This window comes from Equus asinus, chromosome 21 (genome assembly GCF_041296235.1).
Source record: "Equus asinus isolate D_3611 breed Donkey chromosome 21, EquAss-T2T_v2, whole genome shotgun sequence".
Lineage (NCBI taxonomy): Eukaryota > Metazoa > Chordata > Mammalia > Perissodactyla > Equidae > Equus > Equus asinus.
In genome coordinates this window covers 11,665,648-11,681,296 of record NC_091810.1, presented here as the reverse complement: position 1 = coordinate 11,681,296, position 15,649 = coordinate 11,665,648, and the positions used below count along the sequence as shown (strand labels likewise).

Genomic DNA, 15,649 nt, shown 5'->3' with positions numbered 1-15,649 from the left:
AGGAGTCATGTGACAAGAAGCAGCCAGGCAGGGGACAGACGCAGAGACCTGCAGGCAAGAACAAGCTTGGTCTATTTAAGGAAGAGAAACAGAAACCAGTGTGGGTCGAGCCTGCTGAATGAGTAGGGCGTGAGTGGGAGATGAGGACCCAGAGGCAGGAGGGACCAGACCGTGCAGGGCCAGCGTGAGAAAGGCTAGGAGTGAAGACAGCATAGCTGTCAGGAGGAGCAAGGACAGGGGCAATCAGGGAAGGCTTGCCAGAGGAAGTTGCCTGAATTGTTGACATTAGAGATTGGCGAGGGGCAATTCAAACCCTGGCCGTCTCGGCTTTGTCACTTCCTAGTTGCGTGGCTTTGGGCAAGTGATCTAACCTCTCTAAGTCTCAGACTCCTCCTCTGTAAAATGCGACTAATCATAACCGCCCTGCGGGGTTGTTATAAAATTAGCGCCTGACATCCGGACGGTGCGCTTTGATGATGGACGTCCAGGCCGCGCGGCACGCTGGTGGAAACGCGTCGTTCCGGGGGAGGGGTTGTCCCGATCCTGCCTTCCTCACCCAGGTGACCAGAGGTCACCCGGCAGGACTGCCGCTGCGGGGCGCCCGAGGCGGCGGCACGCGAGGCGGCAGTCCGCGGAGGCTCCTCCCCGGACGGTCAGGCCGCAGCCCCGCTGGGAGGAGGAGCACTGGCTGGGGCGAGCTGGTCGGTTGACAGCTGCTGACAGCTGGCAGGCGCGGGGGCCGAGAGGTGGCCGCGTCCTCAGTTCGTGGGTCCGCGATCCGGGCCGCCTGCCGGGTGAGAATCGCAGCCGCTTCCCTTCCCCGCAGCGGCTTCTCATCCCCCAGTGCCTGCGTGCCGTCTCTTTAAGAGGTCAGCTGGCCGCCCCGCCTCTTGGGGACCTGATTGGCTCCTTCCGCTGCTTGCGCCCTCTTTTTGGTGTAACTCCATTCCTATAGGCTACCGGGGGCTTGGGGGGGCGGGCCTGAGTGCGGCAAGTAGGGACTGTGGCTGTTTTTGTAGTTTTGCTGGACGAAAAGGACGCTCCTGCCTTCCGGGTCGCCGCTGCCAGGAAGGACGCAGGGTGTCCTGGGGGGCAGTGAGCCCGGCGCGCCGACCGCGTCTCGCCCGCTCTCCTACCCCCATTTCCGCGGAGCCGGCCGCCCGCGGCTCTTGCGCGACGCTCCCCGCCGCCTGTGCCGGGCCGCGCCGCGGCGGATGGGCGGCCCGGGCCTCAGGTAAGGGGGGCGCCGGGGCCGCGCGGCGGTGCGGCGGCGCCGAGCTGACGGCCCGCCCCGGCCCCCGCGCAGAGCAGCCCCGGGGAAGCGTCGGCGGCGGAGGGCCGGGCGCGGGGAGGCGGGGCGGGGCTGTGCGGGGCGCTGGCCCCCGCTCGCCCCGGACCGCGGACGCGCCGCCGCTGGGGCCTCGGCAGCCGGGAGGGGCGGGAGGGGCGGCGCACGTGCTGCGGCTGCGGCGCCGCGGCCCCGGTTCCCCGGCGCGTGAGCGCATCTCCGTGGCCCGGGGCTCTGCTTCCACGGGCCCAGCGCACGGAGGTTGGGGAGTGCCGGCACCTCCGGCCCCGCGGCGGGCACGGACCCCTGCCCCACTCCGCAGAAGGGCTTGGCTGCCCCGTGCCCACGTCGGGAGGTTCCGCGGGGGACTGCCTGTGGGCCGGCCGCTGCCCTGGGGGCTTGGGTCGTGAGCAGGTGCGTGGACAGCCAGTAAGCACGCCAACGCGCAGCCGGGGCCGCTGCGGACGGAGGCCGGGGCTGCCGGGAAAGCCCGGGGGGACGAGCTGTGCCTTCTCCGGCGAGGTGGCCCGCGCGAGGACGAGGCTGGGGGAAGAGCAAGCACCAAGGCCCTGAGGGAGCTTGCGGGACAGGGAGAAGGCCGGGGCTGCAGAGTGGAAGGCAGCAGGCAGAGCAGTAGGCAGGGGTCAGATCAGGTTGGGCCTTGAAGGCTAGGGGGTTTCCTCCTGGGGCTTCCACCTGGGCTGCTGACAGGTTGCTAGGAGTGGCCTCTCTGGGATTTCCGAGACTGAAGGATAAGGCGGGCGGCCTCTGTCTTCTGGAGCCTCCTGTTGTGGTCCCAGGCTTTAAAAGCCCAGCCCGCCCCGAGGGTTGGGAAGCACCGTGAAGAAGTGTGGCCTCTCTTCTGCTCAGGGCTGCTGTCTTCCCAGGGTTCCCCCCCAGTAGCCCTGGGTGGAGTTGGTCAGTCCCACAGATGCAGAGAGGGTGGGTGGTGGAGGCCCAAGGTGTGGGTGGGAAAATTGCCTCTGAAATGTTAATGAGGTCAGGAGAGCCCCTCCCGGGTGGAAGAAACAGTCTGTCCCAGTTTCGCTGGTCCCGAGAGGCCTGGGGTTGCCCAGGGCACTCACCTTCTGGGAACTCCTCTGCGGGTCCCCTTCCCTCTGGTCTGGGCTCCACCCCTTCCTCCCCTGCCATCGACCAGCTTTCCCACCATCCTGTGTCCTGAGCCTGAAGACCCCTGCCTTCTCTGTTGCTCTCTGGGCTCCAGCCCCCAAGGCCAGGAGCTCATTCTTGCAAGGAGGAGAACATGCAGCCGGTGACTTAACCCCTCTGTGGCTCTCCTGTCCTTGGTACAGTGGGGAGAGGCGGGTGCGATGGGGTAAAGCGCTCGGCCCTGTGTCTTGCTTCAGTTATTTTGTAAGCTCTGACACATGGTGGCAATTTTGGCCTGTCGACAGCCTCATAACTCAAGTGTGGCTCTGGGACCAGCAGAGCAGTGGCACCACCTGGGAGTGTGTTAGAAACGCGACTCTCAGCTCCCCAGGCCTGCAGGATTGGAATCTTCATGTTAACAACACTCAAGTCATCGCCAGGGAGGAGCCCAGACCCAGAGGGGGCACCTGACAAGCCCCCGACTGGGGGCCTGGGCTCTGGAGACACAGCCTGGGCACAGGCTCAGCAGGGGCCGCCCGGCTCTGAGCTTGGTACGGTGGGGACAGAAGTCTTCCCTCGCAGGGCGGGAGGGCTCAGAGTGTCCCCTGCTGTGGTCACAGAATGAGCAGGGGAACTGGGAGAGGGGGGGCAACTGACCTTCTCCCCTCAGACTCCATAGCAAGCGGGTCTTCGAAAGGGGCCTGTGGGCCTGTGGACCAAATCCCTCCCCCTCACAGCCCAGCTCCTCTGGGAAGAAAAGCAGCAGTGCCCTTGGTGTGTGTGACCTTTTGTAGACATTTACTTCTCTGGTCTTGACAGCAACCTTGTTAGGTGTTATTCTCCCTGTGACATGCAGAGAGGAGAAATGACTCACCCAAGGTCACACAGCAAGTGTCTGGCAGAGCCAGAAGCACAACCTAGTTCTGCCCAACTCTATAACCTATGTTTGCCAGAAGTTTTTCAGTGGTAAATTAGAGAAATCAGCCTCAAAATGCCTTAGCAGAAAGGGGAATTTGTTAGATTTTATAACTGAAGAGTTCAGGAGTGTAAGACTGGCTTCAGGTATGACTGGATCCAGGGGCTCACATGAGGATCTGTCTCCAGAATGTATTTCCATCTGCCTCCCAGCTCTGTGTTCCTCCATGTTGGCCTTATTCTCACGTGGGTCTCCATATGTGGAGTCAAAGTGGTACAGTTCTGGCTTAGTCCCCTTAGCAGTAGAAGTAATTATAGCAGAAGGCTCAGGGCTGATTCTCCTTGGCCGGGACAACGAAGCATCCTGATTGGCCAGGCTTAGATCACATGCACATTACCTGGCGTTGTGGAGGGGTACAGTCAGCCATACCTAAACCTCATGGACAGAGATTGGGGAAGTTGGGGTTTCCCCTGAAGAAAATGGGATGCTGGACAGGGAAAGCCAAGAGAAGTCCCTCTGACCACCTCCTACTCTGGGCGCTCTGTCCGGCTGCTCTGGCTCCTGCCCTGTTCGTCCTCATTGGCTTCTCTTTGCCGCTGGGGCCTCTCAGCTTCCTGTGGCTGCTGGGTGCTTGGCCTGCCCCTATCGGGGCTGCTTGATGCTCTGTCCTAGGCCAGAGCTGGGGTTGGGTTGCTGGGACCAGAAGTTTGCTCTGTGGGGAGTGGGGAGTGGGGCAGAGGGGGCTGTGGAATATCTCTCCAACTCACAGTCACTTCCAAGTCATTATCTCAGGGCCCCCGAAGTCTTGAGGAGACTTAATCTCGCCTGTGCTTGGCAGGTGGCCTGGTCCACATGGCTGCAGGATGGCCGCAGTTCAGACGTCACACCTCAGCGCCACCACAGGCGCCCACAGGAGCCTTCCTCCCTTTCTCAGGGAGGCAGCTTTCCTGGGAAGGCCCCTGCCGCGGGGCACCCGGCCTAAAGCAGGTCTGCCCGAGGAGAAAGGGCTGCCCTCCCTGACTCTCACAGAGCTGCTCTGCGGGCCCTGCTGGTACAGGGAGGACCAGCAGTCATTGGGGAACTGTCCCGCGCGTCACAGGCCAGCTGGCAGCCCTGGACGTGCCCCCGCAGCCCCTTATCACAGCGGAGCACCAGGTGCCCTGCTGAGGGGTCTGGTCCTGCTCCCGCCCCAGCTCTAAACTGCTGCTTATGCGAGGCTTCTGGCGCTGGGGAGGGGCCCGCCCTGCAGGCCCCTTCACGGCAGCGTGGAGGGCAGCGTCCCTCACCACAGGGATGCTCCTGCCACAGCCGGCCCGAGTCCTGGAACAAAATAGCAGCTCATTAGTGGGGAAGAAGGGGGCAGTGTCTGCTGGGGACGCCGCCACTGGTGCCAGCCTCACCACTGCGGAATATCCAGTGCTCAGGCCAGAAACCGCGACGTCAGCCTGCCTCGCTCTCTCCCCTCCCTGTGCGTGTGTCTCGGCAGGTCTTCTTGGCCCCCCTCCCAAAGTCACCCCAGATCCCTCCACCCCAGCCCACTCCGGCACTAGTCACGCTGCTGTCCTCTCGTCTGGACTGGCTCAGGAGCTCCTCTGTCTCCCTGCCCCACTCTTGCCCCACTTCAGTCTGTTCTCCATGGCAGCCAGAGCAATCCTCTGCACGTAGACATGGGACCCCGTTGTCTGCCTTCGTAAGACCTTCTCATTGCATTCAGACTGAAATCATATCGCATGTGGCCACACAGCCCCGTCTGACCCGGCACACCAACCTTTCTGATCTCACCTCCAGCCACACCTGCCTACATTTTGCCCTTGAACCTGTCTCTACCCCAGGGCCTTTGCATTTGCCATTCTTTCCCGGGTATGCTCTGTCCAGATTTTTCCAAGGCTAGCTCTGGCTGTTATTTAGATCTCAGCTCAAATGTCACCTTGTCTGACAACCCAGTCCTAAGCAGCACCCCTTTATATTCATGGAATTCAGGCTTAGCTGTTGCAACAAAGGCCAAAATAACAAGACAGAAGGTTATTTCTGTCTGTTGTATGACAGTGTTCAAAATGTCCGGGACGCACATGGGAGCCCCCTCGTGTCTGGAACCCAGACACCTTTCTTATTACTGTTATCCTCAATCGCAGGACCTCCTCAATAACAGAGTGGCTTCTGTCTCATGGTCTAAGGTGGGTGCTCTTGCTCCCACCACCACATCCATGTTCCAGCCAATGGGAACAGAGATGGCACCACCTGAAATTGGCAAACCTCACTGTTCATGTCCAACTGAATAAAACTCAGTCATGGCCACAGCCAGGGACAGGGGAGCTGGGGAAGTAGCCGTTGTTCTGGGAAGCCATGTGCGAGCTAGAGTCCACGGGCTGCAGGGCTAAGGGGCAGGCTGAGTGTTGGGGCTCCAGCAGCCTCTGCTGCGTTTCTGTTGTTTCGCCCCACACTGTTTTCTTCGCTTCAGCCCTTACCTCTAGGAGGGGTTGGCTGTGCGCGTCCAGGCTCATGCTGGCTGTCGGCCCCTGCTCCTCGGATGCAGCCCTGTGAGGACAGGCGTGTCCCTGTGCCTAGACTGTGCCTGGCTCCCAGTGGGCCCTCCCAGGCCTGTGCGGGCGGAGGAACACAGGAATGGAGGGGGGACTGGCCGCCTCTCCCATCGGAGGGAACAGAGGAAGAGCCAGCTTCTTTATTTGGACCTACTGTGTGTCAGAGTTTCTTTGTAATACTCCCCATCAACCTGGAGGTTGTTGGCAAGCCCTCGTGTTGCAGTGAGGACAGAAACCAGAGCCAGTGAGCGGCCTGAGCCCCAGGTCCTGGCCCACCCCCTTTGGAGACGTCTTTCAGCCAGAGGTGGCTGTGTTTCGTGGCTCAGACACATAGTGAGACTGTTCCTGCGTCGTGTCCCGTCCTCGTCTTGTGCCTGCTGTTGTTGAGGGCTGGTGCTCCTGACAGCACAGTGCGGGTTCCTGTGGCATTGCTGCAAATCCTTTTGCCAGCAGGGCGCGGGCCTCCGGGTCTGTGCCTGCTGAGGGGAGACTGTGCCCTGACATGGAGACAGAATATCTTTTAAATTTTTGTACATTGACTGAACTGTAAGGCAGACGGAAAAGTGCAAGAATCCTAGGTCCATGGCCCCGTGCATTTGACACAGTGAGTGCCTAGGACCCAGCACCCAGATCAAGCACCCAGAGCTGGTGTGCCTCCCCCACCACTGTGCCCTCCGTCCTCCGCAAATATGACCCTCGCCTGCATCTCTCTGCGGGGTCAGACCACATGTCCGCTCCGGTGCCTGGCTCTGTCTGCATCAGACCATGAGGTCCTGTCATCGCTGCTGTAGCGGTGGCCATTCTGCTTCTTACTGCACGAGGCTCCACCGTTTACCTGAAGGCTTCCATTCCGTGTGCCTTCTGCTGCTGGTGGGCATTTGAGCTGCTCCCAGCCTGGGGCTGGTATGAATGTACCAGGAAGTGGAGATGGGTTACAGCGCCCAGTCTGTTCAAGTCATCGTTTTAAACGCTGGCATCTGATACATGCTGGTTCCCTGGGCCGCACCTGGCTCACTTGCCCTGGGCCCCGAGCTCCCAGCAGAAGTCCCTACTGCTGTCCCCGAGAGTCCTGTGACCGGGAGCCTGCCATGGTTGTCCAGGGTGGCTGCAGGACCCCAGACCACCAGCTCTCCTGGCCTCCAGTCTGGACTCCTGACCTCTCGTTCTCAGATTGGCACGTGAGCGCTCGGCGGGGCCCCAGCCCTCGACTCCTGCTCCTCCAGCCCTTGTAGACAGAGCTCCCCTACCTCCCTCTGCAGCACCTCCTCTTCCTGGCCCGGCTCCACTTGGAGAACTCCTGTGCATCCTCCCGAGCATCCTCCCGGCAGAGGGGACTGTCCCCTCCATTTGCGTCTCCCTTTCCAGGATGGCAGCAGTGGGAGGAAGGGCTTGAGGTGCATCCCAGTTGTGCATGGTGCCCAGCTCTGGCACTTGGCAGCTGTGTGGCCACACACGTTGCATGGACCACAGCTCGCACTTCCCAGGGACACTACGTGTGCAGGCTGTCAGCGGCGCTTGACGCCACTTACTTAGCGCTCCCCACGACCTCATGGGGTGGACCCTATTGTTACCCCCATACCAGGGGTAGGGGAAACTGAGGCACAGAATAATGGGAAGTAAGGGGCAGGCTGGGACGTGAGCCCTGGCCCCTAGCCCCTCTGCTCCGTCTCTCCCCCAGGTCCCCGAGGAACTTGCGCTGCTGTGTGGCATGCAGACAGGCTCACTCACAGGGTGCAGGGGCTTTTATTGTTCGGGGGTCATGAGACAGAGCCTGAGACAGGCATGGCCCCTGCCCAGGGACTGGGTCACAACGCGTGTCGCAGGGCAACCCGTCGCCTCCCGCCTGGCGGGTGGGGGAGTGGCCCACAGCAGGCAGCCCTCTTGTGTTCCCCTGGGAGCCGGAGACCCTGCTGACATGGCTCTCTCTCCCCCAGGGCTGGCTGCTGGGGGAATGGACACCCTGGAGGAGGTGATTTGGGCCAATGGGAGCACAGCACTGCCCCCGCCCCTGGCACCCAACATCACCGTGCCACATCGCTGTCTGCTGCTGCTCTATGAGGACATCGGCACCTCTCGGTGAGGCAGCCACAGCCTGTTGGGCAGGCTGGCTGTGTGTGAGTAGGTTTTCCCGGTGTGTGGGTGTGTGTGTGTATGAGAGAGAGGTGGGGTGGGGTGCAGACACAACCTTACCAGTGAGCTGGTTTCTTTACTTGTCTACTAGGGTCCGGTACTGGGACCTCTTGCTGCTCATCCCCAATGTGCTCTTCTTCATCTTCTTGCTCTGGAAGCTTCCATTTGCTCGGGCCAGGATCTGTGTCACCTCCAGCCCCATTTTTATCACCTTCTATATTCTGGTGAGTTCACTCCAATTGGTGATAGAAAACCCAACTCCAAACCCAAGCAAAAAAGGGAATTATTAACTACGTCTGTAATAAAAAAACCAGCTTGAGGTATGGCTGGATCCAGGGAATTAACCAGTGTCATCAGGACTCTGTCTCTCTTTGCATCTCTGTTCCCCTCTGGCCTTATCTCAGATGAGGTGGCCCCATATGGTGTCACAGATAGCCAAGAAGAGCTTTGAGCTAACATCCTGCCTCCCTGCCAACTCTAGCCAAAGAGTCCCTCTTTCCTGATGGTGCCAGTGTAGACCTGGAATTCCCTCTGATTGGCCCACCTTGGATCCTGTGTTCATTCCTGAGCTAGTCACTGTGACTAGCAGGGAAAGGGGCAGTTTGGAGCTGGGAAGGTGGAGTCAGCGCAGCCAGACTATATGGACTGAGGAGGGTGGTGGTCCCTGGAAGAAAATTGGGCCACCTTTACTAGAGGGAAGGGGAATGGATGTTGGGTGGGGAAGCGTGCCCACTGCAGCCTCCATCCATCCATCTGTCCATCTGTCCTTCCTTCCACACATTCTGCCAGACCTCTTTGGAGCAGCATTCTTGTCTGTTGGGAGCCCCTGCATTCTCGTCACGCAGTGGTCCTGGTGGGTGTTGCCTGGGGAAAGGTCGCGGGACTGTGGGTGAGAAGGCAGCCCCAGGGCCAGGCTCCAGGGGCACGCTGTCCGGCTTCCTTCCTTCAGGGCTCAGGCCTCACTGACTGGAGTCCTCCCCTCTCTGCTTCTTAACTACCTGAGAGCTGAGTGGCCCCCTGGTCCCCCTCTTGTGGCCTGGCTCAGCACTTCCCTGTTAGAGGAGTGGGCAGTGGGCAGGCGGAGAGGCAAGGGAGGCCATGGGGAACCCTGGAGACCGTTGGAGGCCCCAGGGGCTGCCGGCCAACTGGAGCCTGCTCCCCTGTGAGGCGGAGATGGGCAGAGGTGGGGATTGAGGCCGCCTTTCTTCTCTGCTCTCTCTGCTCCTCTGACCATTTACTTGTTGGTGTATTTATTCAGCAGATATTAAGTACCTGCTGTATGTCAGGCAGATGCCCTTTCCGGGAGAGTGGGCAGGGACAAGGGTCCCAGGGCTGATGCCTGAGAGCAGGAGGCAGGGCAGAGACAGCACTGTGTTGCCCTCTGACTCCTGGAGACTTTGTTCTAGAGCTCAGGAGGCAGTGGGAAGAGTGTACTCGGGCAGACCATCTCCGAACCCCAGCTGTGCTGAATGACCTTGGGCTAGTGGCTTGGCCTCTCTGTGCCCCAGTGCCCTCCTATGTGATGTGTTGGATCTGCTTCAGCTTGTGGTGCTCCTGTGAGCACCAAATGAGACAGTGTGCATAGCTCTGGTCCAGTGGGGGCTTGGCATACAGTAGGCACGTGGCAGTGCTGCTTCTGCAGCCTGCCCTGCTGAGTGGTGTCAGCCTCCCCAAGGCTTGGACATGATTTTCATGGCACTAAGGATGGAGTGTATATGAATCTGGGCTCTTTTGTTTTTATGTGTCAGAAAACCAAGCTGAAACTCACTCATAGAAGCTGAAGGGAAGGTACTGAGTGAGAAACTGACAAGCCCCAGGGCTTCAGGCACAGCTGGATTCAGGGGCTCCGTGATGCCATGGGGACTCTGTCTCTGCCTCCCTCATCAGCGTCTCTCAGATGGCCCTGTCTCTCACAGTCTCTGCCCTCGTGGCAGCCAGGCGGCCCCAGCAGCTCCAGGCTTGCATCTCCTCAGCTTCCTTTCCCAGCTGTGCTGAATGACCTGGGGCCAGTGGCCTGGTCTTTCTGTGCCCCAGTGCCCTCCGACGTGATGTGTGTTGGATCTGCTTTAGCTTGCGGCGCTCCTCTGAGCACCAAATGAAACATCAAACGTGAGCACCTGATGTCCTGGGTGTGACTTTCAGTAGACTCCTTTGGGTCCCACCCCCTCCCCAAACCAGGGGAATGGTGTACGCCGAATGGCCAGCCCTGGGTCACAGACCAGCCCCTGAAGCCAGGAGGGGTGGGTCAGCCCCCTGAATCCCGTGAGGGAGGAGACAGCGGGGCGAGGAGTGGGGCTGTGCCAGCGAAGGGGCTGGACCTGGGCTGCCAAAGCCACAGGCGTGAGCACCGCACCTTTGCAAACCTGCCGGTGCCGCAGCCGTGCTGGGGCCTTCGGCGCCTCTTCCCTGCGGCCTCTTCCCGGTCCCCTCGTCTCAGGATGAAGACCATGAACACGACACTAAGGGCACACGTGTACCTAGCCATGACCAGGCGCCAGGCATGCTCTGCTACCTTTATTTACCCCTTTGATCTTCCCAACATCCACTGCTGTTTTTACCCCATTTCACAGATGAGGAAACTGAGGCACGGAGGTGCAGCTCCTTGCCTGAGGTCACAGAGGCAGGAAGTAGCAGAGCTGGGATTCGAACCCAGGCAGTCTGGCTGTACTGTGTCACCCTACTAACCATCTGGAGCCTGTCAGTGGAGCCAGGAGGCTGAGGCCCGAGAGGGGAGGGCCAGGTCGAGGTCACCAGCAGTGGAGGGTCTCCCCACCTCCCTGCATCCCGTCCGACTCACTTTGTTTGAATCCCTCCATTCTCGAGGAATCAAAAGCTCCTGTAAACGCTGGGTGTGGGTTTGCGGTCCCTGCCGTTCCCCGAGGTTTTGTCCCCAGCTCCACCGCCCAACCCCTCTCTCACCCACCAGGTGTTCGTGGTGGCGCTGGTGGGCATCGCCCGGGCCGTGGTGTCCATGACGGTCAGCACCTCGGATGCTGCGACTGTTGCTGATAAGGTGTGGCTGGGCCAGCCGACGAGGGGGTGGGTGCCGGGTGCTGGGCAGACGGGCGCCTGGGCCCTAGGCTGATGCTGTGCCCGCTCTGTGTCCAGATCCTGTGGGAGATTACCCGCTTCTTCCTGTTGGCCATCGAGCTGAGCGTGGTCATCCTGGGCCTTGCCTTTGGTGCGTGTGCTGCTGGGGCCAACGCTCTCCCTGCCCCTCCTTGGCGGGGGCCGACCCCACCACAGTTACCTGGCTGGCTCCCGCTGACTGACCAGCACGTTTCTTCCAGGTCACCTGGAGAGCAAGTCAAGCATCAAGCGGGTGCTGGCCATCACCACAGTGCTGTCCTTGGCTTACTCTGTCACCCAGGTAAGAGGGGGTGGGGCAGGGCAGCCCTGGGGGCTCCCTGGAGGAGGCAGGGGTCAGTGATGGTTGGGCATCCTCTGCCTCCTGGTCCTGGGTTAGGGTTTGAATGTTTGTCACATGCAGCGTTCCCAAATTTTAAATGCACCTAATGAGTCACCCGGGCTGCCTGTTAACAAGGCAGGGTCCAGGGTCCCCAGATTCTCATGCAATAGGCTGGGGCTGGGAAGGGGGAAGGCCCAGAAGCTGCGGTTTCACACGCAGCCCAGGACGGGAGAGCCCATCCGCAGTCCGCGGAGCCTGCATCCAGAGGCCCCTTTCTCAGATGGACAGGGCTGCCCCTCACCCGGCTCTGCCCCGCCCTCCGCTGGGCCCTTCTGGGTGCTGGAGCTCTGTGGGCCAGGCATGGCAGGAGAGCAGGCTGGGCAGGGAACTCAGAGGGCCAACCGAGGAGGCGGGCTTGGTGTGGTGGAGAGCTTGGGGAGGGGACTTTCCAGGGGGTAGGAGCCTGTGAGACCCTCCCCTGCCCGTGCCTGCAGGGGACGCTGGAGATCCTGTACCCTGACGCCCACCTTTCAGCAGAGGACTTCAACATCTACGGGCACGGGGGCCGCCAGTTCTGGCTGGTCAGCTCCTGCTTCTTCTTCCTGGTGAGGCGGAGGGGGAGGGGGCGGGGGCGGGGGCGGCGGCGAGCCTCCTCCGAGGCAGGGACCTGCACCTTGGCCCCGGGCTTCGCTCTGGGCCCGGCGCTCCTCAGCATCCTCCTCAGTCCGCCCTGTCTCCGCAGGTCTACTCTCTGGTGGTCATCCTCCCCAAGACCCCGCTGAAGGAGCGCATCTCCCTGCCTTGTGAGGGGCTCGGGCACAGGGCTGGGTGCAGGGTGGGGTCTGTTGGGGCTGCTGTGGCCGGGAACTGGGGAACCCTGGGTGGGAGGGAGGGGGGCCCCCAGAGGGGTCCAGGTGACGCACTGGGGATGAAGGGTGGAGGTGCGGGGAGGACCTCACGCCCCCCTGACCCCCCAGCGCGGAGGAGCTTCTACGTGTATGCGGGCATCCTGGCGCTGCTCAACCTGCTGCAGGGGCTGGGGAGCGCGCTGCTCTGCGCCAACATCATCGAGGGGCTCTGGTACGCGGGGTGGGGCCAGGCCGGGCACTGGGTGTCGCCGCCGGCTGGGCAGGCGCGGGGCTGGCGGGTTGGGGCGGGGAGGGGGAGGCCAAGCCGAGACCGCGCCCCAACGCGCCCTCCCTCCCCTTCTCCAGCTGTGTCGATGCCACCACGTTCCTCTACTTCAGCTTCTTCGCACCCCTCATCTACGTGGCCTTCCTCCGGGGCTTCTTCGGGTGAGTCTCCCCCGGGCACTTGTGGCAGGGGGGTCGCAGCTGGGCTCTGGGCCGCCCCCCCTCATGCCTCGGTCCCGGTGCTGCAGTTAGCCCCGCGCCCTCTGCTTCCTGCGCATGCGCGTTCGCGTGCCCCGGGGCGCCTGGGCGCTCCTGGTGCCGGCTTGGATGCCAGGACAGAGGGGACTGCTTACGCATACATATCATACTCATATACACACGCATATACATATTCGTAGACACACAACATACATGTGCACAGTATATACACACACATATCTACACGTATGCATGCATATACAGACGTGTAGCACATTTACATATGCATGCATATATACACTATATACATAACACAGAGACATGCATGCTTTCCCCACCAGAGAGAGTGGCAGTGCACATTGCTCTGCACTTGCTGTTTTTCACTGAAGGATAGATTAGTTCATTCAGTCAGCAAGCATTTATTGAGCACCTACTGTGTGCCAGGCACTGTGTAGCCACAGACTCAACAGTTCACAGAGTAGACACAAACCTTGCATTGGGAGTGTGTATTGTGGTGGGGGTACCTGGGGCAGGAGCAGGCTTGGGGGAGGTCCAGTGTGTATTTGAGCGTTGGGTGGGGGGCACTTGTGCACCTGTGTGTTGAAGGCGTGTCAGGGAGATGGGATCTAAGGACATGTGGGGCTGGGGTTGGTCCCCGGCCTCAGCCGTGGCGGAAGCACAGGCATTTTGCCTCACCCCAGCCCTCCTGCCCCACCTGCAGGTCTGAGGGAGGGTGGGGATCTGCCTCCTGCAGGGGGAGCTGGGACAGGGCCAGAGGTGGAGTGGGAAGGGCTCCATTGGATCCCTGCCCTGATCTGATTTATCTCCCTGGCCTCAGGCTTCTTTTTGTAAACTGGGTGCAATGCTTCCCTCTCAGAGAGTTCTCCTGAGGACGCAGGGGCCGGGTAGGCACACAGCGGGTAGTAGTAAGTGGGGCGGAGGTCACGGCCCACGTTTGCTGAGCACCTTGGGCCAGGTCCTCGCTGAGCCTCAGAAGTGACCTCTGTTCGCCCTGCTCAGGGAGCCGGCTGAGCTGGGAGCGCTGCACTGTGCTCTGAGAGAGCAGGCGCTCTAGAGTCCAGCACTGGGGACCTTGCGGGTGGTGTTAGGCAGCTGTTGGCGCGTTTCCTCCCGCGTCTGACCGCGTGCTGTCCAGGAGGGAAGGCTTTCGTGACTTATTCAGTGCGGGTCCCCTGGCCCTCTGTTCTCCCGAATAGCTCGGAGCCCAAGATCCTCTTCTCCTACAAATGCCAAGTGGACGAGACAGAGGAGCCGGACATGCACCTGCCCCAGCCCTATGCTGTGGCCCGGCGGGAGGGCCTGGAGGCAGCAGGGGCTGCTAGCACACAGTTCGATTCGGCCAGTGGGGTGGCCTACCTGGACGACATTGCCTCCATGCCCTGCCACACCGGCAGCATCAACAGTACGGACAGCGAGCGTTGGAAGGCCATCAGTGCCTGAGTGCGGCCACCCTGACTGGAAGGCCTGCCGGCCCTGTGGAGGGCAGACAGAGAGAAGGCCAGGGAACACAGAGTGCCCAGGGGAGGAGAATGAGTGACAGGACTTGTGTGGGCAGCAGGCCTGTCCTGCTCTCCAGGCCCCCAGCTGCCCTCTGCCACCTCTGCCCTGGCTGGGGGCAGCCTCCCCCTTCTGCCCTGCTCAGCGGCATGGCCCAGGCTCGATTGCCCAGGGCCATGCCTGGCTGTCCGAGGCCACTTCCTTTCTGGAAAACCTGGCCACCCAGGACTGGTCTGGTCCTCCTCAGCCTTCTGCCCCCTCCCCTTGGTGCAATGGCCTCTGCAAAGCCCTCTCTGGCGGGTGGGCTGAAGTGTGTATATTTTCGTGATCTATTTTTTAATAAAAAGGAAAAGAAGCAGAAGGTGTCAGTGTGGAGGTTCTGCAGGAATACTGGAGCAGTTTCCTCTCAGGAGCCCGAGGACCGGGGTGAGGAGCTGTGACATGCAGAGGGCTGGTGGGTCCCTCTGTGGCCTGCGGCCTGGGAGCTCAGGGCACTTACACTGCTCAACTGAGGGACGTGGGCCAGTGCGCAGGCCCTGCCTGGCTGCTGGGGAAGCCATCACTGCCCCAGGGCCCCTGTTGGAGTGGAGGAGATGGACATGGAAGGAGAAGCGTGGTCTCCCCACCTGCGGGTGCCTTCCCTTCTCCGCTCCTGATGCTGTCATCCTAGGCAGCCGCTTCCCCTCCCGAAGCTCCAGAGTCGCCATCTGTCAAGTGGGGATGAGAAGGCCTGTCTCGCAGGGATCTGTAAGGACAAGGAAAGGGGGGTGCCGCGGTCAGGGCTGGTGCCGCCTCCCCTCCAGCCCTCTTTCTCAGAGGGCACCAAGGCACCAGCACCAATAGCTTGTGGCTGTGGGGCCAACGTGCCAGGCTCCCTGGGGCCCAGGCCCAGAGGGCTGTCTGCAGGCACAGCTGTCGAGGGCAAAGACACCACCAGCGAGCTGGACTCGCTCGAGGGGACTGCAGCATGCTGGGGGTCCTGGCAAGCTTCTCCCAAGTGGTATTGCCATGACTCACGGTATTGGTAGACGCCTGTTAGATGGAAGGAAAGCCCGCAGGGCATCGCGCAGGGCGAGTGTAGAGGGCCAGACTCGATGTCTGCCCCCAAGCTGGCGGACGAGTGCAGCCTGACCTTGGCACCACTGCTGGCCCGGGCGGTCGCTGCGCACCCAGGGCGGGCAGGGCGGTAGCAGAGTGAGGTGAGAGCCTGCTGCTTTCTCTTCGGATTTTAAAGTGTTTTTAAAACAGGTGTTAGGTGTAAATGGCAAAAAAAGAAGTTCATGAAGTGCAGGGCGTGTCCAGCGGAAGGCAAGCCTTAGCTACTTCGACGTGCAGTTTCCCAGCCTGCGGCAGTGCCACAAGCACCGCGAGGACCCGCGCACGCGTCACATCCCTGTTTGGGAGCAT

General features: G+C 61.2%; 1 protein-coding gene across 8 annotated transcripts; it reads left to right on the top strand.

Moving 5' to 3' along the window:
- The first annotated feature begins 456 nt into the window (after positions 1-456).
- On the top strand, positions 457-14,601 carry TPRA1 (transmembrane protein adipocyte associated 1). 8 transcript variants are annotated; one of them, XM_044754575.2, is made up of 12 exons: positions 674-794; positions 1,020-1,234; positions 7,789-7,930; positions 8,076-8,208; positions 10,911-10,997; positions 11,093-11,165; positions 11,275-11,354; positions 11,888-11,998; positions 12,136-12,196; positions 12,371-12,473; positions 12,608-12,688; positions 13,942-14,599. In XM_044754575.2, the coding sequence occupies exons 3-12, from the start codon at positions 7,806-7,808 to the stop codon at positions 14,183-14,185; spliced, it is 1,098 nt and encodes a 365-aa protein (XP_044610510.1). In that variant the 5' UTR covers positions 674-794; positions 1,020-1,234; positions 7,789-7,805; the 3' UTR covers positions 14,186-14,599. The 8 variants fall into 8 exon arrangements, with proteins under 8 accessions (XP_070348650.1, XP_070348654.1, XP_070348651.1 ...); XM_070492548.1 differs by having other exon boundaries at positions 726-869; XM_070492549.1 differs by lacking the exon at positions 1,020-1,234 and having other exon boundaries at positions 457-794; positions 13,942-14,601.
- Positions 14,602-15,649: the final 1,048 nt, after the last annotated feature.

Coding starts and splice junctions, on each gene's coding strand:
- TPRA1 (XM_070492549.1), top strand. CDS start 7,806: ATGGACACCCTGGAGGAGGTGATTTGGGCCAATGGGAGCACAGCACTG. Junction 11,166..11,274: donor CATCCTGGGCCTTGCCTTTG/GTGCGTGTGCTG, acceptor CGTTTCTTCCAG/GTCACCTGGAGAGCAAGTCA. Junction 12,474..12,607: donor AACATCATCGAGGGGCTCTG/GTACGCGGGGTG, acceptor CCCCTTCTCCAG/CTGTGTCGATGCCACCACGT.